This window comes from Chiloscyllium plagiosum, chromosome 3, assembly GCF_004010195.1.
Source record: "Chiloscyllium plagiosum isolate BGI_BamShark_2017 chromosome 3, ASM401019v2, whole genome shotgun sequence".
NCBI classification, from domain to species: domain Eukaryota; kingdom Metazoa; phylum Chordata; class Chondrichthyes; order Orectolobiformes; family Hemiscylliidae; genus Chiloscyllium; species Chiloscyllium plagiosum.
In genome coordinates this window covers 75,752,757-75,780,057 of record NC_057712.1, presented here as the reverse complement: position 1 = coordinate 75,780,057, position 27,301 = coordinate 75,752,757, and the positions used below count along the sequence as shown (strand labels likewise).

Below are 27,301 nucleotides of genomic sequence, written 5' to 3'. Positions count from 1 at the left end.
GCTGAAGCTTCAGACAGAATTTTGTTGATGGATCTGGTCGGAGAACCAGCAAAGGACCTTCATTGTGTGATCTCAGAAAAGCCTGCTGTGCCACAAGCCCAACAGGCAGTTGCTAGTCCACAAGTTGGTCCTTCTGCTGGAATCAAGATTCTGAGTGTGGATATCTCACCTACTAAAAGCTGTTGGCCACTCAAAGGCCAGCATTCTAGTGGTCAGTATTAACACAAAATGGGGGGGAGGGGAGCTGTACCTACTGCAAGTAAAGCAACTAGGGAATCCCAAGAGTTGGTAGTGAATGCAGGAATGTTGTTAGCTAGGGCAAGGGAAATGTTTATAGTGGGCCCTATCTTACAAAATGTCCAGTTTCACAATCAGGCACTGAATTCCTTTACAATGTCGATAGTGGACAATTCAAAGATGATAATGCCACTGAATGTCATGGGGAGATTTTTGGATTCTTTCAATTAAATGGACATTGGTAATTGATGGTAATTGATACAAACTTTATCCTGAAACATGCACCCTTCTTACTTTTCAACTTCAAAATGTGAAATATCAAAGATTTGAGGACATTTCTAATTAGATTTACTTTGGCGAGCTTAGCATGCTATCATATTGTACCTTCTCCAAAATATATTTATTTGCCATGTATGGAATTTGCTTGATATGTCTATGCTAGGTTCATCGAATTTTTATCTAGATGTTTTAACATCCAAATGATAGTACTTATGTTATAGTGGATAAGTCAATATTTTTGTCAACTGTGTGATTACGTTCTACAATGATGGAGTGAAAATCTTTTTTCTCTATAAATCCTTGTTAAATGACTCCAATCCAAATTCCAGTGAATATAAATCATCAACACAGAACTACTTACAATTTTGCAGAAATTTCAGCATGTTTTTCTAGTTGTTGATTAAGAAAATGTTTCCCAAATTGTACTGTTTAAAATCTAACTGAAATACTGTTCCAAAGTAATAGAAAACTACAAGTTCATTATCACATACTGCAAACAGAAAAAAGTTGCTCTTCATGCATACCTGTACTTCCAGTTATAAAAGCCCCTCAATTTCCAACATTAAGGAAACAGTACTTGCTGCTGTCTACTGGTACCATCACTCATAGCAGTCCTGTACTGCATAAATTGTATTTAGTTTATACACATCACCCAAGACACATTCTGGGAAGAGAACAGATGTTAGTAATCTTTGTAATTGAAGTGGAGAACAGTCTTTAGTGATGAATGTGTTAATTTTTTAAAATCTGCAAAATAAACTGTTTGATTTGCAAGGAAGACATAATGCAGTGCTTGTACTTTTCTTACTGTTGGCAAAGTTCCCAGTTTCAACAGCATTTAACTCAAATTGAAACAGACTTCAGTCTATCAGCGGAGGAATCGTTCCTCTCAAGCAAGTTAACAAATGAGGTCACACAAGATTTGCAATAAGTTTTACATTTCCTTATCAGAAATGAAATGAAATGAAATTGAAATCCATTGGAAACTTCAAAATACTATGTCAAAATCATGGTAAATTGCAATGTTTTGACATATAAAAGAATCTCATTAAATTGACCATCAAAGATTTGGACTTGGTTGCTCTTTTCATCCTTCATTATATTAGTGCTACCCACAATGCTGACACACATTTATCATCTCTCAGGGCCTTGGGCCCTGACAGCATCCCTTCTTTACTATTAAAGAATTGTGTTCCTGAACTAGCTGTAGTTCTAGCTAAGCTGTTGCATCATATATCAAATGTTGCAATATACCCAACAATGTGGAAAATTAAAAACTAAAAGAACTGCGGATGCTGGAAATCAGAAACAGGTCTGGCAGCATCTGTGGAGAGTTAACATTTTGAGTTCAGTGACCCATCCTCACAACATGTGAAAAATTACTCAGATATGAGTGTTCACAAAGAATGGGACCAAAACAATCATCCCAATACCATCACAACTGGACTCTTCATTATCAGCGAAGCGACGGAAGATGTTATTTTCACAAATATTATTAGGAGCACCAGGGAGCTTGAAACATATGTGAGCTGAAGACAAGCTGAGTGCAAACTGTTGCCATTTATTGGCTGTAAACATACAAAGGATCAAGGTACAGCACAGTTTTGATCATGCCTCCTGGTGTCAGTTCCATGTGATCTGACAGCCCAATGACATTGTTCTTCACACAAATGTTCAGTAGATATGGTCAGAGTAATGGTACATTTAATCCTTCAATCTATATCACTGCAAGTTTGAGCAAGCAGCACTTATTCACTGACTTCGCAAAGAAAGGTCACTGGAACCAAAATGTTAATTCTGCTTACTCTTCACAGATGTTACTGAGTTTTTCCCGTAATGTCTGTTTTGTGTTACTTGTTCGCTAATCATCTGCTCACTGATGTTCAGTCTGGATTATGATTGTGCCACTAAGTCCTTGACCTCACTGCAACCCTCATCCAAACGTAGGCAAAAGAGATGAAGTATGGGTGACTGCTCTTGACATCAAGGCATTATTTTCCAGAGTGTCACATCAAGTAGCCCGAACAGAGCTAAAGTCAGTGAGAACAGAGAGAATATTCTCCTTTGGTTTTTATCATATCTACCACACAGGAAGCTAGCTCAGATTGTGGGAGGATACCTCCTCCGATACTGAAGCAGACATTTTGACATGTAGTGACACATTTTCAAGCAGGATTACCAGACCTCCAAGATTGTCCTGGAGTCTCCACAAATTGAGACATCATCAGCAGGATATCAGCAATTAGAAAATAAATCAGAGAAGTCCAGGAAAGATGCATAATAGTTTAATTTATATTAAACCATTATTAATTACAAAATTGTTGGTGTATGGATAAAAAGGCTGTTTGATTTATAATCAAACATCAGCTAAACATGTAATTAAAATCCCTTTAGCTTTTCAATTTGAGTTGGAAGCTTGTCCATAAATTACAGAGTTCTGTGGGGGAAGGGGAGGTTAATGTGGCAGGGCAGGTTGGTTTGATATTGGAGGTTATGTGATGAAACCTCTAAAATTATTTCCAATCATTGTTACAATCCATATAATTAACTTACTCTGAAAGTGCTGGGAGGTAAATTCTGTGATTTTGGTTCCTTGGAACTGTCCAACACAATGTCCAAAATATTGTGAGGCATGGTGATGATGATGCTTCCATATTTTGGCTGCCATTGTCCTTCCAGGAAGTAGAGATCACAGATTTGAGAGGTGGAACCAAGGAAGGCAACAAAGTAAGTCTATTCAATTAATTGCTATACAAAGGAAATTGGAATGCAATAGCTTTTGCTTTTGACTAAGTTCCCCAATGATTACACATCAAGAGCAGTTCACTAGCACTAAACCTCCCTGGGACATTATAAACAAGTGCTATATTAATACAAGTGTTTTTTTTTTCTTTTTTCCTTGTTTGCAATCCAGTCCTCTGTCCCTGAGGTGATATGGAGCAGTGGAAAGCATCCTTGCCAGTGAAACAGAAGCCCCTCGTTTGAGTCTCACTCCAGGACTTGACTGCCAAGGAAGATGTGTTCATAATATGGTCAAAAGGGTCAAACTGTCCTTCCATCACATGTTATTGGCAGTAGGAGAGGTTCCTGGTCAACCATGCAATGAAGATAAAGTTGGAGGCATCACCATCATAAGATTAGAGTAAGCATAAAAGATGACACAGTAACTTGGGCTTTTTGAGTGATCAGTAACATACCCTGTTTCTGTTACACCATTCATTTAATATTGATCTGAAAATTATTCTAATGATAGGAAATTCTGAAGTTATTTACACACCTTCACAAAAATGTTGATTTGAAGCATTATATCTATTTTATCTAAGGTTTTATTCTATCACAGCAAGTAACAGGGAAGGAAATTTTAGACAAACACTTTAAACATCTTTCCACATTAATTTAATGTACAACGAAAGTTAAATATAAAATCTTTGAAGTGTGCAAATGTCTCTCTAATTCAACAGACAAACATAATGCAGTTAATCTAATGATTTTTGGATACACATTGTTTTATTCAGTATATGACTTCTTGCCCAAGACTGCTGCGCTATGTGCCTTCAGAGGATCACTCACTGACATTGAGATGTTGGGCAGAACAATGTGCGCTTAGATTCGGCTAGATAGGAGGTGGGACTGGCATTTAATTAGAGGACCACATGTAATTAGTCTAGCTCCACCAGAATCTTTTACACGTTCAGGGCATGAAGGCCATAGTCAACCTTCCTACCCTGCCACTAGTTGAGGCCTTGAGTTGGTCAATTAAGGACCGCTTAAGAGGCTCAGCCTCTGCTGCTGCGTAGATTAACTGAGCTGCAAACAAACATCTCTGTGAGCTGTAGCTATGCAGGCAAGTTATGACCTTGAAGAGAATGGAGAAGGGGACAAGATCATTCAGTGCCCGATGCAGGGACTGTACATTGAACAGAGGTATGTACTCTCTGACCTACCTTTCTGCTCTTGCTTCCAAACTATGGCATTTCTCTCAGGAATGCCCAGCTCATCATTTATCTTTGTTCTTGATTCTCCACAATCCTGGTATTCCGGATTGTTCTTGTGGCATCTGCCACGGCATTGGCCATGTTACTGCTGAGAGTAGGAGCAGCCAGCTTCTAATTGACCAACCACTCTAGCTGGATTGTTTGGCTTCTTCCCTGGTAGAGGCAGCATGGGTCTTTCACCAGCTGTCCAGTTTCACAGAAACATCCCTGATACCTCAAGAAGGTTTACTAGAGTTCAGAGAAAACTTTAAGGCAACATTGTGTCATGCAGTTTTTGTTCCTGTTTTCAGCCAGGAACAGCGAAAGCAAAATGACAAACAGAACATGGTGTCCCATCCTTACTGACATTGATGCTCTGCCACCTTGCGGAGGTCTTTGACATGGGATGCCTACTAAACACCTGCTTGAAACAAGAATGTGCAGTATGGGAGTTGGGTGTTTATGTTATCAAAGGGTCACCATACAACTAGCAAGCATCAGTAGGCAGGCTATGCACCCTCTACTCTCTACCCATTGGTGTGTATATTGAAACAAAAACATAAATCGCTGGTGAAACTCAGCAGGTCTGGTAGCAAATGTGGAGAGAAAGCAGAGTTAACATTTCATGTCCAGTGATCCTCCTTCACTGCTACATTTCTCCAGCAATTTCTGCTTTTGTTTCAGTATTCCAGCATCCACAGCACTTTGTTATATTTTGACATGCATATTGAGTTGCTTATTGTAAAGGGTCTGCTGCAGATTGCCCAGAAAAATTATGTCAAGTTTATGGCTTAAAACACACCTGTTTTGAATCAGCAGTGGTCATGCTGATGTCATAAGAGCCCAAGTCAACATATGATTTAAATGGGCTGCATAAAATGTCAAATCATTTAATAGAATGCATACAAAGCAATTACTTCTTCTAATGAGGTGATTTAGAACAAGGGGGAATAATTTTAAAATTAGCCCATTTAAAAGTGAAATCGGGAAGCACTTTATCGAACAAAATATGATGACACTGTGATTAAGTCAGAATAACTTTTTCATTCTGGTCTCTCTTCTACACTTTCAGTGGTGAGGTGGAATGTGGCTGGTCAGCTCATCAATTTGGGGCGGCACGGTGGCACAGTGGTTAGCACTGCTGCCTCACAGCGCCAGAGCACTTTATCGAACAAAATATGATGACACTGTGATTAAGTCAGAATAACTTTTTCATTCTGGTCTCTCTTCTACACCTTCAGTGGTGAGGTGGGATGTGGCTGGTCAGCTCATCAATTAAAGCAAGGCCAATATGAACCAATTCTGGTTCAGAGCTGTCTGCTACTACTGAGCCAAATCTGTTGTGTTGCAGTTCATGGTTGAATGTTTCCTTGTTCATAGGCTATAAGACCATTTTGTCACAACTAACTCCAAATCACCAGTAAATTATTAGGCATAAATTGGCAGTCTGACACAAATGAACCTGAAGAATGATCAATGGAAAGTTCATGTCGGTAAACGTCATTTTACATTATTTGATGCCTAATGTGGGAATGCACAATTACTTCATGTGAGTGAAAACATTGGAAAATAGTTGCAATCTTCTGAATTAGCTCCCTTTTACTTTAGTGACCATAACTAAAGTCACCATAATTGACACAAGGATTCTTATGGGCATCAATCAAGTCTGAATTTTCTGAATTCAGAAAAATACCAGTGCACTGCTTTGGAATATTTATGTGGGAAGCCTTGTATTTTGGTGAATATAAGGCTCTTCATATTTTCAGAGTTTTACAACTTGCATGATAAATATATTCCTCTTAGTTCACTGAATGAATGACGCACATCTGGAAGGGCAAAAGAATTCGAAACTGATACCTCACAAGGGAATTGATTGGTAAATATATGTAGGAAACACTGCATTACAATTCCTTCATGCCAATCAGCAGTAGTCCATCTAGCAATTTGAACAGGCAACAGCCTTGTATTTTGGTCTTCAGCAAATCAATAAAACTGAATATTGTCAGTTTGAAAATAAAAAGAAAGATTAAATAATCTCCTGACCCATTCAAACTTCATACTGTTTCAATACACTGGGTTAACATGCTGGAAATCAAATCTCACTTTTCCCCAAATTATAATTAATGAACTGAGATGTGCAGGTAATAAGGCAGATAATAGCAAAAATCCCCCTGAATAGGCCATCCATTGCTTTCTGGCAAAAGTCTTGCCTTGGTGACCAGCCATTGGATAAAAGATGTAATGAGTTCCAACGACAATAAACCTTGCTTGACATATGGCACAATTCTGCCACAAATCGCACCGTTGTCCACATGATTCAGGACCCTATAAATTCTGTACTTGATGTTAAACACTCTCTTTATCAATGGCAGGCTACAGTTTCTCTGAAGCTGAAAGGGCTGTGTTTGGCCTTTCAGATTTGGTGTTTGCAAGTTGCCCTTAACTAATAGGGATCATGCCAAATAAGGAACATCCTGGTCAAATTCCCAAAGAATGACCATTAATCACTGGGCACAGGTTTTAGGCATGGAAACAATCATGACTCTGTAAAGTATCAATAATGCAATACATTATGAAAAATAAATGTAGATATGTGGAATTTTTTATATAATCATTGTAATTTCCTTCCAGTAATATGCAGTCTGCACTTGGGGGGTCTTCAATCTCATGTTTTGAACTGTGCACTCGAAGACAGTTTGCTTTTCTTTAAATGTCTGAAATATATTTTTCATGTCAATAAGCATAAAAATTTCAAAAACATTAATGTGCCATATTAGAACAGGAATCTAAAATAGAAATGATGTTTATTTGGTATGAATTGCAGAACAGATTTTACAATATAGTAATTCTTTCAATGGAAACATTATTATAGTTAGCTGTAAATATCTATCAGGTAAATTAAATTAGAAATGCTGCAGGACAATTAAGTGGACTCACTGGACAATTGCATGCAACTTAAATGGCGACCTGACATTGATTTTTTTTAATATAAAAAGGCATTTGAACTGGAAATATAAGCATCCTTTTCAATGTGATCTCCAGGTTTTAGTTATGATCATAACAACACAAGGAATGGAAATATTAAATTAAGAAATATATAATTTTCCTAAATATACATTTTTTATACATTTATAGAAAATATTCCTGAATACTTTGTCACTAGATTAACGTTAATTTTTTTTACAGACTGCTGCTGTCAAACTACTGTATCAAAATGTTATTTGAGATTTATATTTGCACAGTATTCTACTTTCACAGCATTATTTTATTAAGATCTTTCATGCAATTTATTTCTGTAAATGTCATAATTGTTTCCATTTCTTTTGATTTGCATACTTAATGGATTTTATGAAATGAATACTGCATACGACAAACTGTGCTAGGAAACTGATATGTCCTGGAATTACATGCACTGATGTATTTTAATGTTCAGGGGAGGTTTTCAGTGCAGTGTACTCTTGGTGCTGTGGGAGTCACATGATATTCTCTCATCCTGGAATCCATACTGTGCCATGGCAACTACCTGTTTTTGGACCTATCAGAAATTGTAGAGGTAGTGATGCTTAAAAAATATGCAAGTTAAAGAAAATCTGATAAATAATGTTACCTCAGCAAAGTAAACGTATGAATTATTATTCAGAACACTATGTTATGGGTGTCAGATTTAAGTGTAGTTGACAGTATGTGACCTATGTTTATGGAGATTATCCAAATACAAAAAGAAAGCTTCAAACATGTAGCAACTGGAAGCATAGAATCAGAAAAAAACATTAGCATCAAAGAATGAAATAATATTAACCTATGATATCTGTCCTCATGCAAATTCTACAATACTACAATACACTTTAATCCAATTTACGTAATTTTTGCCTGTATGTATTTTGTATGTTTTTAATGCCTATCAATTTTTAAAAAATTGACATTGGTTAAGATGTGTAACAATGTCCATTTGGTTCTTACATGCATATAAATATTTTACTGTTCCACTTTTTACTTTTGCACTGAATTTGTTACTTTGCTATCTGTTTGTCAATATTAATTAATTCCATACTTTTAAACATTTCTATCTGATTTTCTTCCAAAATTCCTTAATTATGTTTATTGCAACCACTAGTACCCAACAATGCTGTGTTAGAACATATGAACATAGTAACTCGGAGCAGGAGGAGGCAGTCTGGACCCTTGAATCTGCTCCGGCACTCAGTAAAATCATGGCTGATCTTTTCATGGGCTCAGCTCCACTTATCTGTCTGCTCACCATAACCGTTAAGTCCTTTACTGTTCAAAAATCTATCTTTGTCTTCAAAACATTCAACAAGGTAGCCTCAACTGCTGCACTGGGCAGGGAATTGCACAGATTCACAACCATTTGGGTGAAGAGGTTCCTCCTCAACTCAGTCCTAAATCTGCTCCCCCTTACTTTTTGGCTATGCCTCCTAGTTCTAGTTTCATCCACCAGTGGAAACAACATCCCTATTTCTACCTTATCTATTTCCTTCATAGTTTTATATGTTTCTATAATATCCCCCTTATTCACCTAGATTCCAATGAGTGTAGTCCAAATCTACTCAATCTCTTCTCATAAGCCAACCCTCTCTGAAAAATACCTTGATTGTATGTTAAGTCGCTCATCTGTTAGATGCTGTCACCTGATGAAGGAGCAGTGCTCCGAAAGCTAGTGCTTCCAATTAAACCTGTATGGACTATAACCTGGTGTTGTGTGATCTAAAACTATACACAGTACTCCAGGTGTGGCCTCACCAGCACCCAACACAACTGCAGCACAACCTCCCTAAGTTTAAACTCTATTCCTCAGAAATGAAGGACAATATTACATTTGCCTTCTTAATTCAGTTAGGCACTGACTTAACATCATAATCTGCAATAATTTTAATTTAATTGGTTTAAAATACTGAATTTGATAATATTAATGGGAAAGAGCACTTCCTTTTGATAAAAATAATTGTAAAATTCTGCATAAACTGAAGTGAATTACACTATTTGTTATCCGAGAGTCGTGCTGATGTAAAGCACGGAAACAGAGTAATCAATTTGAACTGATTTTGTAAGTTTTTTTTATGATTATACAGAGTACAGGTCCGCTGCATCAGGGAATTCTAAAGCAGTGAAATGTGGAAACTATGAACATAAGTAGTGTGCTCAGTCCTTTGAATCTGATCCACAATTCAATATAATTATGACTGATCTTCTATCTCTATGCCTCATTCCTGCTTTCTCTCCCATGCCCCTTGATACCTTTAAAATCTAAATACTTACCTTTCTCTTTCTTGAATATATTCATTGACTTGGCCTCCACAGCCTTCTCTGGTAGAGAATCACACAGGCTCACTACTCTTTGAGTGAAGAAATCTTTTATCATCGTGGTCCTAAATGTTCTACCCTTATCTGGAGATGGGTTCCCTGGTTCTAGACCCTAGAAAAAATAGTCACTGTATCTGGTCTGTTCAGCCCTGTTAGAATTTTGCAAGTTTATTTAGATTCCTTCTCATCCTCCCAAATTTTCTTGAATATAGGCTTAATTGAACCAATCTCTCCTCTTAGAACAATCCTGCCATCCTCAGCATTAGCTCCAGGTTTGGTCTCCCAACATTGAGGGCCGAAGGACCTGTAGTGTGCTGTACTGTTCTTTATTCTATGTTCTAACTGTAATATGATATTCCTGAACTCAAATCCTTTTGAAATGAAGGCTAATATGCAATCTAACTCCCTAGTTGCTTGCTATACATGCCTATCTATGTTCATTGATTGGTGTATGTGGACTCCCTTTGTGCATCCACACTTTCCAATATACACTACTATTTAAATAATACTCTTTCTGTTTTCCACACGAAGGTGTATAACTTGATATTTAGTGACATTGTACTGCATCTGCCATGTGTTTGCCCAATCAGTCAACTTGTCCAAATTGTCTTAAAACCTCCTTGCATTCTCTTCACACTCACAATTTGTCCCAGTTTTGTGTCTTCAGCAAACTTGGAAATATTGCATTTGGTTCTGTCATCCAGGTCATTTTTATATAGTGAGTAACTGTGGCCCAAACGCAGATGCCTGCTGTAAATCAATAGTTATCTCCTGGCACTCAGAAAATGACCCATTCATTTCCACTCTGTTTCCTGTCTGTTAATGAATTCTCAATTCATGTTAATATATTACCTTCTATCCATGAACTGTAATGTTGCCCATTGATGACCTCTGAGAAACCTTATCAAAAGCTTTCTAAAATCCAAACATACCACATCCACTGGTTCTCCACTATCTCTTATACAAGTTCCATTCTCAAACATAGATATAGGTTATCAGGCCTTGGTAATTTTATCCCATTAATTTCCCCAGCATTATTTTCTTAATCATTGTGATTTCCTTCAATTCTATCCTCTCAGTAGATCCTTGGTTCCTTACCATTTCTGAGAAGTGTTTTTGTGTACATTTTTTTGTTCGCTAATTAGGATGGTGTAGAAGACTATGTGACTGGAGGCATCTGAGTAGTAGTACATCTCAAGGATCAGTATTGGGTCCCTTATTGTTTCTTTTATATATATATTAATGATATAGATGAGAAACAAAAACAGAAATTGCTGGAAAAGCTCAGCAGTTCTGGCAACATCAATGCTACCAGACTTGCTGAGCTTTTCCAGCAATTTCTGTTTTGTGTCTGATTTACAGTTCTTCCAGTTTTTCTTTGATAACGATGAGAATGTGGTGGTGGGGAGCAGTGTGGAGGTGGGGGGAATAGGATAATTAAGCTTGTGGATAACACAATGATTAGCCAGGTGGTTGACACTGCGGAAGAAGATCTTAGGATACAGTGGACTATCAATAGATTGGTAATATGGTCAGATCAGTGGCAGATAGAATTTAACCCTGATAAGTGTGAGGTGATCCATTTGGGAATAAATAGCAAGACAAGAGATTATTCGATGAATGGCAGAATGCAGAGAAGTTCAGAAGAACAGTGGAATCTTGGGGTGCTTGTCTACAAATCCCTGAAGGTGACTGGGCAGGTTAGTAGGGTTAAGAAAACATAAGGTACACTTGCCTTTATCATTCAATGCATAGATTATAAGAGCAGGGAGGTTATGTTGGAGCTGTACAGGACTTTGATTAGGCCACAGCTGGAATACTGTGTGCAGTTCTGGTCATTACACAACAGGAAGAGTGTAATTGCACTGGACAGAGTACAATGGAGATTGACCAGGATGTTGTCTGAGATGGAACAGCTTTACAATGTAGAGGGGTTGGACAAGCTCGAGTTGTTTTCTTTGGAGCAGAGAACATTAAGTGCAGACCTGATAGAGGTGTATATGTGAGGGGCGTGGACAAGGTGAATAGAAAGCAGATGTACCTTATTGTCAAGGACCAGTAAGGAGATGGCACATTTTAAGGTGAAAATCAGGAGGTTTAGAGGGAAATTAAGGACAAACCTTTCACCCAGGACATGGTGGGGGTCTGGAATACACTGCTTGGGAGGGAGGTTAAGGCAGGTAACCTTGTATCCTTTAACGCGTACTTGGATGAATATTTGAAATGTGATAACATTCAAGGCTATGGGCCGAGTGCCGGAATTGGGACAGTGTAGATTTAGTGTAACTTTGGCAGTACAGATTCAACAGGCCAAAGATCCTCTTCTGTACTTTATGACTTCATGATTCTATAATTTTCCTACTTCTGACTGTAAGGGATTCACAGTTATCTTTAATAATACTTAGCTCTTCACGCTTGTATAGAAGTTTTCATGGTCAGTTTCTATATTCCCTGCAAGTTTATTCTGGTACTTTATTTTCCCCGTTATGCTCAATGTTTTTGTCCTCTGATGCTGAATTCTAAAATGGCTCTCAATGCTGAGATTTGTTGCCTTTTCAGGCATGCAGATTATGTTCATTGCATTCAGTGTAACCTGACTGTATTTGACTGTATTTGACATTACTTTGTACAGTTTGGAAGTCCCACCCACGCTGTCAAGGTGCCATTTACACTCTAGAACTTTGACTACATATCAACAAATCCTTGCTCTGAACTACAGAGCACCCGAAGTGCCGCTAACGAAGTGCAGGTTAGAACAACTAACACGTGCATTTATTATTTGTCATAGTATAAATTATTACTTAAGATATTTTTATATATTTTGAACAATACGTTATGTAATTTGAATGAACACCGATCTGATTTAAAATTGACTCAAGCTGGAATCTGAATTGTACATTTTTTTGGCTAAGTATTAGTTTCTACAAGTTTCTTAAAGGTTTTTTCAACATGACAACTAACAAAATTTTTCTCACAGGGCAAATGCTGTGAATTTCACCTTATGGGAGAGTCTTAGACCAGAAGGATTAGTCTCCAAATAAAGGAGTGCCAATTTACAACTGTGAGGGAAAGCGACTTCTCTCCAAGGATTGTGAGTCTTTGGAACTCAATGCCTCAGACATTTGCTGGGCAGAGCCACATGCATATTTAAGACTGAGACATAGATTCTTAGTCAGTAGGGGAGTCAGGTAATGGCAAAAATACAGGAAAGTGGATGTCAGGAATATCACTGATAATGTCTGACAACAGACCACAGTTCACTGATTAACCATTTTTAGTGTCGATGGTAGCCATGATGTGGAGGTGCCCATGTGGACTAGGGTGGACAAAGGCAGAAATCACATGACACCAGGTTATGGTCCAACAAGCTTATGCATCTTCGTCAGGTGAAGTGACAGTGAAGTCCCTGAGAGCTTGTGATTTAAAATAAACCTGTCCGACTACAACCTGGTGTCTTGTGATTTCTGACTTGATCCACTTATAGACATGTTTACTGTGGTGAGTGATCCTTACCACATTGTCTCCTGATGATCGTTACTCCATAAAGTTTGCAGAAGGTGTGGCCCATGTTATCAAATCAATGCTCATTAATACCTAGCAACCTTTGCATATTGCATCTTTGCATTTTGGAGCAATACCAATAAAGAAGGGATTTCCATTGCCAGCACAATTTATACTCAGAAAGCAATTATGAATGATCTTGCCGAGCAACCAATTATGCAATCGTTCTGAAAGACAGGACATCCTGCTTCACAAACAAATGAAAACAAAAGAGATACTTTCCAGCAGGTAGAGATTTCTCACAATTGCACACCCAGTAAAAAGTGCAGGTCAGAAATCCAAATGTAAGTACTTAGATACCAGCAAAGGTTTCTAGAATATGCAATCAGCCAAGATCATACAAAGTGATTACTGAACATGCTGCTGCCTAACAAAGGAACAGAAGCCAGCTCAGACTAATGCACAGCTCACCAATCATGCATGAAGAAAGTGAGGAAGGGCGCTCAGACAATAACTGTGCGGTTATGTTGAGTGACAACAACCAGTAACAAGACAATCAAGAATGACACATACCTCTCCAGATGAGTGTACAATCACCAGATCTGAATTAGTTTTAAACTACCAAAGTGATACATTCATGTTTGAATTGTGAACACTGGTTTGCCTGTTTGTGTAATTATTGAAATGACAATGCATGTAAAACCAAATATATCTGTTGGGATAACTCTTTTATCTTTGGTAATATAGGGATGATGTTTATGCCTCACTGTTAGTATGTCAGTATGCTTTCAAGAGACATGCTCAAGATATCATCACTATATAATAGCATCTGGCCTGAGGGCATAAAGGCTTCAGTTTCCACCTTAACTTAAATTCGGCCACTTGAGGAATAACAAGCTGATAACCAAATAGCTTGACACTGAAGACCCTGCAACTGTAATGTATGATTATACCAGGAGCTGTATTAAATGTCTGTTGATTCCCTCAAAACTGTATTACCCAGGTTTAATTCTTACATCACTGGAGCTACTGTAAGCATTGCGATATCAGGTACAAATACTCTACTGTAGGCATTGTCCACACCTTGGTGTCAAAGACAGTCATGATCATCTCACCTCTTGAAATTTAGCTCCTCTGTCTATGTTTGTACCAAGGCTATAATGGAAATTCGAGTCAACAGTGTTGCCAACTCCAGTTGGCTATGCTCAGGGTAATCCAAGATGGAAGATGGGAAAATTCTCTGGCTCTAACAGGCTGCTGCTTTTTTGGAGTATTTTAGGTGTTGGAGGTGATTTCCTCGAATTCCAGGAGCAGCAATTATTGTCATATATGCAGTTGCATTGATTTGGAACTTTGTAGAAAAAAGTCAAAACAACAGCACTTTTAAAAGGAGAGGAACAGAGAAAGGCAGCACATGGTGAGGTCAGTGCAGGAGAGAGAGAGAGCGAGCAAGAAACCCACATTGCTAACTGATGCAGCAGTGAACCTGCACAATTACTATCTTTGCTGTTTGAGATCATGTATCGCTGGGCATCGGAGAGCATCGAGAAACATTAACAGACAGTGAAATTCACAACTGAATTGGAAGAACCTATTTGGGAGAGGTCACAGCACAGAAACAGATAAGTGAATAGTTTTAAATGTGGCCTTGCTGTAAATCTACAGTAGTGAGTAAAATGGGTTCTTTCTAGAATGTATGTTTTATTGAGATATGTCTCTTGATTAAACTTAAATTATAAGCTATAAGTAAGTTAGCCTGGAGCAGTGTTTAGTAGAGGAACAAGACTCTATTTTCTGGGTCTGCACATTGGAAGAAGCAAAAATGGCCTTTAGTAGAGTGATATGCTCTTCTTGCCAGGTGTGGGATTTTAGGGAGAGTTTACATGCTACTGAGGATTATATCTGCAATAAATGTAATTGGTTGCAAATCCTATCAGATCGAATGGATCGGTTGGAGAGACAGTTAGAAGCAATAATGAATTTACAAGAGCAAGAGGGTGTGATGGATAGCAATCATAGGAAGGAAGAAAAGTTGCAGATACAGTTAGGTAAATGGGTTAACTCCAGGAAAGGTAAGAGAAGTAGGCAGGTAGTGCAGGAGTCTTCTATGGCTATCCCCATTTCAACCAAGTATGCTGTTTTGGAAAATGTAGGGGGTGATGGGTTTTTCAGGGGAATGTAGCATGAATGGCCAAGTTTCTGATATCAAGTTTAGCTCTAACGTAATGAGAGGTATGTCAGGTTCCAAGTGATTTGATTAGATTAGATTAGATTAGATTAGATTCCCTACAATGTAGAAACAGGCCCTTCGGCCCAACAAGTCCACACCGACCCTCCAAAGAGCAACCCACCCAGACCCATTCCCCTACATTTACCCGTGAATAGTGTACCTAACACTACGGGCAATTTAGCATGGCCAATTCATCTAATCTGCACATCTTTGGACAGTGGGAGGAAACCGGTGCACCCGAAGGAAACCCATGCAGACACGGGGAGAATGTGCAAACTCCACACAGACAGTTGCCCGAGACTGGAATCAAACCTGGGACCCTGGTGCTGTGAGGCAGCAGTGCTAACCACTAAGCCATTGTGCTGTCCTAGTGATCGATTGTGTTAGTGGACACCATAGTCCGATGCACAGACTAACATTTCTGTGGCCAGCAGTGTAAAATCAGAATGGTGTGTTGCCTCCCTGGTGCCAGGGTCAATGATGTCTCAGAGAGGGTGCAGAATGTTCTCACGGGGGGAGGGGCCAGCAAGAGGTCATTGCACACATTGGTACCAATGACATAGGAAGGGATAAGGATGAGATTCTGAAGGGAGAATATAGAGAGTTTGGCAGGAATGTAAAAAGAGGTCCTCGAGAGTAGTAATATCTGGATTACTCCCAGTGCTATGAGCTAGGGAGGGTAAGAATAGGAGGCCCAGTGCTATGAGCTAGGGAGGGTAAGAATAGGAGGATAGAGCAGATGATTGTGTGGCTGAAGAGCTGTTGTATGAGAGAAAGATTCACATTTTTGGATCATTGGAATCTCTTCTGGGGTAGAAGTGATCTGTACAAGAAAGTCGCATTTCACTTGAATTGGGAGGGGACTAATATACTGGCAGGGAGATTTGCGAGAGCTGCTCGGGATGATTTAAACTGGTAAGGTGGGGGAACCCAGGGAGATCTTGAGGAAGGAGAACAACCTGAGATTGGTACAGTTGAGAAAAGAAGCGAGTCAAACAGTCAGGGCAGGAAGGAACAAAGCAGTGAATAAGGTAGGACTGATAAATTAAACTGCATTTATTTCAATTTAAGGGGGCTAACAGGGAAGGCAGATGAACTCAGGGCATAGATAGCAAGATGGGACTGAGACATCAAAGCAATTACAGAAACTTGGCTAAGGGATGGACAGGACTGGCAGCTTAATGTTCCAAGATACAAACGCTACAGGAAGGATAGAAAGGGAGGCAAGAGAGCAGGGGGAGCGGCATTTTTGATAAAGGATGGCATTACAGCTGTACTGAGGGAGCATATTCCAGGGAAGTTATTTGGGTGGAACTGAGAAATAACACCCCCTAATAGTCAGAGGGAAATTGAGAAGCAAATTTGTAAGGAGATCTCAGTTATCTGTAAGAATAACAGGGTGGTTACGGTAGGGGATTTTAACTTTCCAAACATAGACTGGGACTGCCATAGTGCAAAGGGTTTAGATGGAGAAGAATTTGTTAAGTGTGTACAAGAACATTTTCTGATTCACTATGTGTATGTACCGACTAGAGAAGGTGCAAAACTTGACTTACTCTTGGGAAATAAGGCAGGGCAGGTGACTGAGGTTTCAGTGGGGGAGCACTTTGGGGCCAGCGACCATAATTCTACTAGATTTAAAATAATGATGGAAAAGGATAGACCGGATCTAACAGTTGAAGTTCTAAATTGGAAAAAGGCCAATTTTGAGGTTGTTAAACAAGGACTTTCGAAAGCTGATTGGGGGCAGATGTTCGCAGGTAAAGGGACGGCTGGAAAATGGGAAGCCTTCAGAAATGAGATAACGAGAGTCCAGAGACAGCATATTCCTGTTAGAGTGAAATGAAAGGCTGGTAGGTATAGGGGATGCTGGATGAGTAAGAAATTGTGGGCTTCATTAAGAAAAAGAAAGAAGCATATGTCAGATGTAGACAGGATAGATCGAGAGAATCCTTAAAAGAGTATAAAGGCAGTAGGAGTTATACTTAAGAGGGAAATCAGGAGGGCAAAAAGGGGACATTTGCTTTGGCAAATAGGGTTAAGGAGAATCCAAAGGGTTTTTACAGATGCATTAAGGACAAAAGTGTAACTAGGGAGAGAATAGGCCCTCTCAAAAGTCAGCAAGGCAGCCTTTGTGAGGAGCCACAGAAAATGGGGGAGATACTAAATGAGTATTTTGCATCAGTATTTACTGTGGAAAAGGATATGGAAGATATAGAATGTAGGGAAATAGATGGTGAAAAATGCCCATATTACAGAGGAAGAAGTGCTGGATGTCTTGAAATGCATAAAAGTGGATAAATCCCCACGACCTGATCAGATGTACTTGACAACTCTGTGGGAAGCTAGGGAAGTGATTGCTGGGCCTCTTGCTGAGATATTTGTATTATCGATATTCACAGTTGAGGTGCCAGAAGACTGGAGGTTAACTAACATTGTGCCACTATTTAATAAAGGTGGCAAGGACAAGCCAGGGAACTATAGAAGGTGAGCCTGACATTGGTGGTGAGCAAGTTTTTGGAGGGAATCTTGAGGGAAAGGATGTACATGTCTTTGGAAAGGCAAGGACTAACTAGGGACAGTCAACATGGCTTTGTGTGTGGGAAATCATGTCCCTCAAAGTTGACTGAGTTTTTGAAGAAGTAATAAAGAGGCTTGATGAGGGCAGAGTGGTAGACGTGATCTACATGGACTTCAGTAAGGAGTTCGACTAGGTTCCCCATGGGAAACTGGTTAGCAAGGTTAGATCACATGGAGTCCATGGAGAACTAGCCATTTGGACATAGAACTGGCTCAAAGGTAGAAGACAGAGGATAGTGGTGGAGGGTTGTTTTTCTGACTGGAGGCCTGTGACCAGTGGAGTGCCACAAGGATCGGTTCTTGGTCCATTACTTTTCAACATTTATATAAATGATTTGGATGTAAGCATAAGAGATACAGTTAGTAAGTTTGCAGCTGACACCAAAATTGGAGGTGTAGTGGACAGTGAAGATGATTACCTCAGATTACTATGGGATCTGTATCAGATGGGCCAATGGGCTGAGGAGTGGCGGATAGAGTTCAATTTAGATAATTGCGAGGTGCTGCATTTTGGGAAAGTAAATTTTAGCAGAACTTATACATTTAATGGTAAGGTCCTAGGGAGTTTTGCTGAACAAAGAAACCTTGGAGTGCAGGTTCATAGCTCCTTGAAAGTGGAGTTGCAGGTAGATAAGATAGTGAAGAAAGAGTATGCTTTCCTTTATTGGTCAGAGTATTGAGTACAGGAGTTGGGAGGGCATGTTGCAGCAGTACAGGACATTGGTTAGGCCACTGTTGAAATATTGTGTGCAATTCTGGTCTCCTTCCTATCGGAAAGATGTTGTGAAACTTGAAAAGGTTCAGAAAAGATTTACAAGGATGTTGTCAGGGTTGGAGGATTTGAGCTATAGGGAGATGTTAAATAGGCTAGGGTTGTTTTCCCTGGAGCATTGGATGCTGAGGGGTGACCTTATAGAGGTTTATAAAATCATGAGGGGCATGGATATGATAAATAGACAAAGTCTTTTCCCTGAGGTTGGGGAATCCAGAACTAGAGGGCATAGGTTTAGGGTGAGAAGGGAAAGATATAAAAGAGACCTAATGGGCAACTTTTTCACGCAGAGGGTGGTACGTGCATGGACTGAGCTACCTGAGGAAGTGGTGGAAGCTAGTACAATTGCAACATTTAAAAGGCATCTGGATAGGTTTATGAATAGGAAGGGTTTGGACGGAAATGGGCCGGGTGCTGGCAGGTGGGACTGTATTGGGTTGGGATATCTGGTGGATATGAACGAGTTGGACCGATGGGTCCGTTTCCATGCTGTACATCTCTATGACTCTTTGACTCCATGTCAGAGTTTGCTGTCATGTAAATCAGGAGCATTGCATGAGCCTATCCAAAGGGGAAGGGGAGTGGAATGATTGCAATGTCCAAAGCCCCAAGTGACTGTTAAAACATGAATCAGCTGACTGTATAGAATCCCACCACCTCCTTGGCTTAGGCCCTGGTCTCTCTCTCCTTGCCTTACATGTATAAAGAGTAATTCCTGAAAGAAGATCTCCCAAGCACTCACTCATCGGGCACTGACAAGCAGACACTTCTTGTTCAACTGTCTGGCCAACAATGGCCCTGGTACTTTCCCCTCTGAGTAGTTTCACTGATAGCAGATCTGCCATTGTCAAATTTGATGCTCTTTATTACAATGTTATCGCAAAATGGACTCATGCCTGGGTGGAACATATCACGAGACTGCACTCTATCCCCGGTTCCATGCTCTTACATCCTGTGCCTCCTTCAGGCATAATCATCAATGGTTCCTTTACTTATGTTGCATTTGGGTCACTGGCCTGGGGCAGCTTGTCAACAGCACTATGAGCCACGTGCTAAATAAACCAGCACCCAGAGACATGACTGTCGCCATTTCATTCATCAGAGTCACTTCCACAGCTAGTCCTGTAGTTTATATGCTGGGATCATAGAGGGATTTTGGGCAATGGGATCACAGTATATACCAAAACATTTACTGATATCAAAACTGATTAGTGGTGTTCCCTTCAATCGAGAGGCAAGTTCAATATAACTGCCTATTCTTTTCTGCAACAATGTATGAGAACTTTAACTTATTTGGCTGGGGGAAAAAACACAGGAAATGCTGTTTATAAGTGCAGGACTCAGAAATGATCTATAAATGTCAACATGATGCCAGGAACACTATGAGATCATTATTTTTTGATGTAAGAGCTTCATGTGTTCAATTTATTGTGAATGTTAATTTATTTGCTTTATTTTCACGATAACTTTTAATAGCAGCGATACCAATTCCAAAAGGCTCCTCACTATTCCAGGAGGTTTGGCACTTTTGGAGGCAACAATAGCAAAACATAAAGTGCTGGAGAATCTTAGCAGGTCTGTCAGTGTCTGTGGCGAGAGAAACAGTTACCATTTTGAATCAATGCGACTCTTCTTCAGAATACTAAGAACATGCTGAGTTTGTATTTTTGTTTCAGATCACCAGTATTCACAGTACTTTGCCTTTATATTAGGAAAGAACTGGCTCTGGCAAATCCCAAACTGAGTGTCAATGAACAGGCTATTACTGTGATAACAATGTCGATGACACCTTCCATTTCTGTGCAGATGGTTGAGAGCAGACTAATGGGGCAACAGTGGGCCGAGTTGGATTTTTCTTGTTGTTTGTGTACAAGTCATGCCTCGGCAATTTTCCATATTCCTGGGTAGATGTCAATGTTGTACTGCAGATTGTCGAAGGATGCAGTTTCGGAGCTCAAGCACTACTCCTGCTGGAATGTTGTCAGTGCTCGAATCTTTTGTAGTATCTTATGGAGTGAATCAAATTGTTTGAAGATTGGAATTTATATTGCTGGGAATCTCACAAGAAGCCTAAGATAGTCATCCACTTGGGATTTCTGACTGAAGGTAGTCTTCCACCTTTAAGAGATGTTCGGCATTGATGGGAAAATTGGCTTGTGCTGTTTACATCTGTGAAGCCCGTATCAACAATGCATGAAATTTCTTCCCATAAACCACACGATCCAATGTTTTAGGAAATTTAATGTAGGAATGTGGAAAGCATTGCATGTTTAAGCTGTAATGGGACCACACAACTTTCAACAACTGTGTTTCAAATCCCAAACTACCTCTGTGAAGAATGAAAGAGCTAAAGTACATATTGAGACAATGATTTTCCATTTGACCTGTAACCTTCATACTTGACAAAAAACTTCTAAAACGTAACATTTTTTGCATTTTTTCATATTACCAAAAATCATTTTATTATTCTTTTAACCTCTTCTCATGGCTTTTGCTCATGCATCAGAATAAGCATTTTTTGTTTTGCAGATTTACACTCCATTATCCTTTGTCTCCTTTTTCATATTAAGCAATGCCACGTGGGACATTGAAATATATTATCCCATCATATTGGCCAGGGTTTCAGAATGTTTGAGATAATACATGGTGGAATTTCCTGTGGTGATCTGTGTCTTGGCTCATAGCTCAACTCAGAAAATATATTTTGCCAGAGGATAGACTGTCAAGGACAAATCCCAGAGGCACATGGACCCACGAGTTGGACAGGATGTATAACTCTGTTTCTAAGGATAGGAAGCAGATTTTCTTATCTTCATGAGACTGCCCTGTTGAAGCTGTGCAATTTTAATTAGTCAGAAATTGCTGCAGAAGTTTCGACTTTCTGCAACAGTACATTGTGTGATATAACTGTTACAGGCTTTGAAATTTTCTGTTAAAATAGGCATTCACCTTTCCAAAAAAAAAAGACCCATTGCCACACATTCTGTGCAGACAGCACTGCAGACATTTCCACAGCACACTGTCTTGATTTCCTTCTGATTAATGATTTAGAATTTGAAAGCCTTTTGGCGGATTAATGTAGAAGACACAATGCGCACATAACCAGCTGATTGTGGACTGTTTTATCCTGAGTAGTTTTGGTCTCTTTCATTCGCCCACAATGATTGACTGTTTTGAAAGTATGCCAAATGGATAGATATTAAGTTACACAACATGTATAAATGTGTGTTGCATTATCATAACTGTGCTTTAAAGTTTGGAGATTTACGCCAAGTTCATAATTGTCACACAGCAAGATGGCTATCTGTTCCTGACAGCTATTGGGCAAAAGGACGGAAACAAATTTAAGTTCTGTGAAATATTACCTGTGTACTGTTAAATGATTCAATCTTCATGGACACATGCTTGGCAACCTTTTGCGCTTGTTAACAAACACAAGATGCAGGAAGGTGAGTTGTGCTTTGAGATAACTTTGTAGGCACAAGATGCCACTTCTTCCCTCTGCCAAGGATGTACGATTTGCCAAATACAATACGTATTTGAATAATGGTAGGTCTCACATGTAAAGTTGATTTTTGATTTTTGGCCACAGAATCATTCATTTTTCATATATTTTCTGTACAAGGCAACCTCTGATTTTTAGTCAAAAGAACTCAAACCTACCACCCACTTGCCACTAAAGCCATAGTATCATAGAATGTCTACAGTGTGGAAGCAGGTCATTGAGTCCCACCAAGACCTACCCTATCCCTGTAACCCTGCATTTCCCATGGATAATTGACCTAGACTAGAGTGAAGTGCTGGAAAAGCACAGCTGGTCAGGCAGCATCTGAGGAACAGGAGAATTGACGTTTCAGGCATAGGCCCTTCATCAGGTCTCCTGCTCCTTGGATGCTGTGCTTTTCCAGCACCATACTCTCAACTCTGATCTCCAGCATCTGCAGTCCTCCTACTCTACTTAACCTGCACATTCCTGGTCACAACAGGCAATTTATCACAACCAATCCACCTAACCCTGGAGTCAGCTCACCGTGGTGTAAATAGAATAGAATGACAGAATAGCACACCAGTGAAGGTGGCTGTTTGGTTCCTCATGTCTCCAAATGTCAATGTGACTTACAGTGGTTACCATCGAACTGGTGTGTGCTGTGTTCTTACCAAGCCCATCCCCTAATATGGTAACATGACATCAAGAAGAAACAACAAGTGGATGGCCCAATTGAAATGGTATGCAACAAGACAATCAGGATAATTTTTATGGGCAGCATGGAGGTGTTCCTCAAAATGATTGATCCAGTCTGCATTTGGTCTCACCAATGAAAGGAGGACAAGGAAAAGGCTGCTTCACCTGGAAGATATATTTGGGTCCTTGGGCAGTGAGGAGGGAAGGAGGATGTGAATGGATAAATATTACATTTTCTACAACTGCATGGGAATATGCTATGGGGAAGTGTGGAAGTGAAATTAGGAGTGATGGAGGAGTGGACCAGGGTGTATTGGATGAAATGGTCCTTGTGGACAGTGGAGGGGAAGGGAAAGGAAGTGGTGGTGACATCCTGCTGGAGGTAGTGGAAATGGTGGAGTCTAACTTGAATGCAGAAACTGGTGGGGTGAAAGGGACACCTAATACCTTATGCCTTCGGCAGGCTTCTTTTTTGGAATGAGGCTGGGAGCCTGCCGGGTGGAGAGATAAATGGGAGGAGTGTGGGGCTGGGGAGAAGGTAGCCAAGAGTGCAGTAGGTGGGGATGAAGGTGATAGGTCGGAGAGGAAGGTGGAGTGGATGGGGGGGGGAGGAAGATTGGCAGGGAGGACAGGTCATGAGGATGGTGCTGAGCTAGAAGGTTGGAACTGGGGTAAGGTGGGGGGAGGAGAAATGAGGAAACTGGACATGGACTCCGAACTACATTCAGACTAGCACAGTTTGGATTGTGGACTTAACCAGTTTCCTCATTACCCCTCCCTCCACCTTACCCCAGTTCTAACCTTCCAGCTCAGCACCATCCTCATGACCTATCCCACCTGCCAATCTTCCTTCTCACCCTATCCGCTCCACCCTCCTCTCCGACCTATTACATTTACCCCACCTCCATCCACCTATTGCACTCTTAGCTACCTTCTCCCCATCCCCCCTCTCCTCCCATTTATCTCTCCATCCCGGAGGCTCCGAGCCTCATTCCTGATGAAGGGCGTTTGTCCGAAACGTCGATTTTCCTGCTCCTCGGATGCTACCTGACCTGCTGTGCTTTTCCAGCACCACTCTAATCTTGACTCTGATCTCCAGCAGTCCTCACTTTCGCCCAGGCTTCTTTTTTGGGCTAGTGGCATTATCACCGGATTGTAAATCCAGAGACCCAGGTAGTCTTCTGGGGACCCATGTTCGCATCTGGCCACAATTTGAGTTCAATAAATATCTGGAAATAATGTTGACCATGAATCCAGTGTCGATTGTCAGAAAAATCCATCTGTTTCACCGATGTCCTTTCGGGAAGGAAACTGCCATCCTTATCTGGTCTGGCCTACATGCATCTATCTACCAATTCCTGGCCCATATCTGAATCTCGGATGTCAATAATGCCACGTTTTCCAGATTATACCAACTACATCCTGGAGGAGCAGCTCAAGCTAATGAATTCTGCAACCTCATTGTCTTCCCCCAGTTCTAGGCTCTATTAAATGCATCCAATTGCTTGGAAGTGCGTTCTCACCAATTTAAAGATTGCATCATCCAAAATAAAAATTCACTCCATCAAGGCCCAGGTTCTCTGTTGCTATTGGTGCCACAGGGGAGATGATGGCTTCGTGGCAATATTGCTGAACTTTTAATCCCAAAACTCAGCTAACGTTCGGGGGACCTTGGTTTGAATCCCATCACGGCAGATGGTGGAACTTGAATTCAACAACAAAATCTGGAATTAAGAATCCACTGATGACCTTGAAGCCTTTGTCATTTATTGGGAAAAAATATCCATCCATCTCACTAATGTCCTTGCAGAGAAGGAAATCCATGTTCCTCACCTGGTCTGGCCTACAGTTGACTCCAGACCCACAGCTGTCCTCTGAAATGCCTTAGCAAGCCACCCAGTTATATCAATCGCTACAAAGTCTCAACAAAGAAATGTAATCAGACGGACTATCTGGCATCCACCTAGGCACTGGCAAAGGCAATGGCAGAAACTGCCCTGTTAACCTTGCAAAGTCCTCCATATTAACATCTGGGGGATAGTGCCAAAGTTGGGAGAATTGTCCCACAGACTAGCCAAGCAACAGCCTGACATAGTCATACTCACAGAATCATACTTTACAGATAGCATGGAGAAAGTGAGGATTGCAGATGCTGGAGATCAGTGTCGAGAGTGTGGTGCTGGAAATGCAGAGCAGGTCAGGGCAGCATCTGAGGAGCAGGAGAATCGACATTTTGGGCATAAGACTTTCATCGGGACTGCTGAATCATTAGGGAATTCCAGGAGCAGTGCCAGGCATGCCTGAAAATGAAGTGCCAACCTGGTGAAACTACCAAACAGGACTACTTGTGTGGGAGAAAGTGAGGACTGCAGATGCTGGAGATCAGAGCTGAAAATGTGTTGCTGGAGAAGTGCAGCAGGTCAGGCAGCATCCAAGGAGCAGGAGAATCGACGTTTCGGGCATGAGCCCTTCTTCAGGAATGAGGAGAGTGTGCCAAGCAGGCAAAGATAAAAGGTAAGGAGGAGGGACTTGGGGGAGGGCTGTTGGAAATGCGATAGGTGGAAGGAGGTTAAGGTGAGGGTGATAGGCCGGAATGGGGATGGGGGCGGAGAGGTCAGGAAGACGATTGCAGGTTAGGAAGGTGGTGCTGAGTTCGAGGGTTGGGACTGTGCAGTGGATGCAGTAAATGATGTGTGTGGAGGTGCAGGTGAATTTGTGGTGGATATGGAAGGATCTCTTGGGGCCTTGGAGAGAAGTAAGGGGGAGGTGTGGGTGCAAGTTTTACATTTCTTGCGGTTGCAGGGGAAGGTGTCGGGAGTGGAGGTTGGGTTGGTGAGGGGTGCAGACCTGACAAGGGAGTCACGGAGGGAGTGGTCTTTCTGAACGGTCCTCCCTCAAGTCCCTCCTCCCTATCTTTTACCTTAGCCTGCTTGGCACACTCTCCTCATTCCTGAAGAAGGGCTCATGCCCGAAACGTCGATTCTTCTGCTCCTTGGATGCTGCCTTACCTGCTGCGCTTTTCCAGCAACACATTTTCAGGACTACTTGTGTGCCTTTTCCAGCAACACATTTTCAGGACTACTTGTGTGCCAAACATCAATAGCAGAAAGTGATAGATAGAACTAAGCAATCCCACAACCAACACATTTGAGTTCTGCATCTGTCACATATAGTCGTGAATGGTGGTGGATAATTAAACAACTCACTGGAGGAGGAGGCTCCACAAATATCCCCATTTTCAATGATGGAAGAGCCCAACACTTCAGTGGAAAAGACAAGGCTGAAGCATTTGCAGCAATCTTCAGCCAGAAGTGCCAAACATATGATCCATCATGGTCTCCTCCAATGATCCCTACCATTACAGATATCAATCTTCAGCCAATTGGATTCACTCCACATGATATCAAGAAACGATTGGAGACACTGGATGCTGTAAAGGCTACCGGCGCCGACAACATTCAGGTAATAGTACTGAAGACTTGTGCTCCAGCACCTGCCGTTCCCCTAGTCAAGCTGTTCCAATACAGCCAGAACACTGGCATCTACTCACAATGAGGAAAATTGCCCATGTATAACCTGTACAAAAAAAGCAGGACACATCGAACCGAGTCAACTCTTGATCATCAGTAAAATGATGAAATGTGTCATCAACAGTGCTATCAAACAGCATCTGCACAGCAATAACCTGCTCAGTAACTCCCAGTTTGGGGTTCACCAAAGCCACTCAGCTCATTACAGCCTTGATTCAAACATGGACAAAAGAGCTGAATTCCAGAGATGAGGTGAGAGTGACAGCCCTGAATGTTGAGGCTGCATTCGACCAATTGTGACATCAAGGAGCCCTAGCAAAACTGGAGTCAATGGGAATTAGGCACAAATTCTCCACTAGTTGGAGTCACACCTGGCACGTAGGAAAAGAGTTACTGTTGTTGGAGGTCAGTCAGCTCAAGTCCAGGACAACTCTGCAAGAGTGCGTGGGAAATCATGTCTCACAAACTTGATTGAGTTTTTTGAAGAAGTAACAAAGAAGATTGATGACGGCAGAGCAGTAGATGTGATCTATATGGACTTCAGTAAGGCGTTCGACAAGGTTCCCCATGGGAGACTGATTAACAAGGTTAGATCTCATGGAATACAGGGAGAACTAGCCATTTGGATACAGAACTGGCTCAAAGGTAGAAGACAGAGGGTGGTGGTGGAGGGTTGTTTTTCAGACTGGAGGC

General features: G+C 40.8%; 1 protein-coding gene across 1 annotated transcript in view; it reads left to right on the top strand.

Annotated features, from left to right (window-relative positions):
* The first annotated feature begins 1,905 nt into the window (after positions 1–1,905).
* Positions 1,906–27,301, top strand: part of LOC122539935 (microphthalmia-associated transcription factor-like) — a 48,691-nt gene continuing 23,295 nt past the window's right edge. The window contains exon 1 of the mRNA XM_043675137.1: positions 1,906–2,040. Coding sequence (XP_043531072.1) covers positions 1,906–2,040 — 135 coding nt within the window. The remainder of the gene's footprint in view (positions 2,041–27,301) is intronic.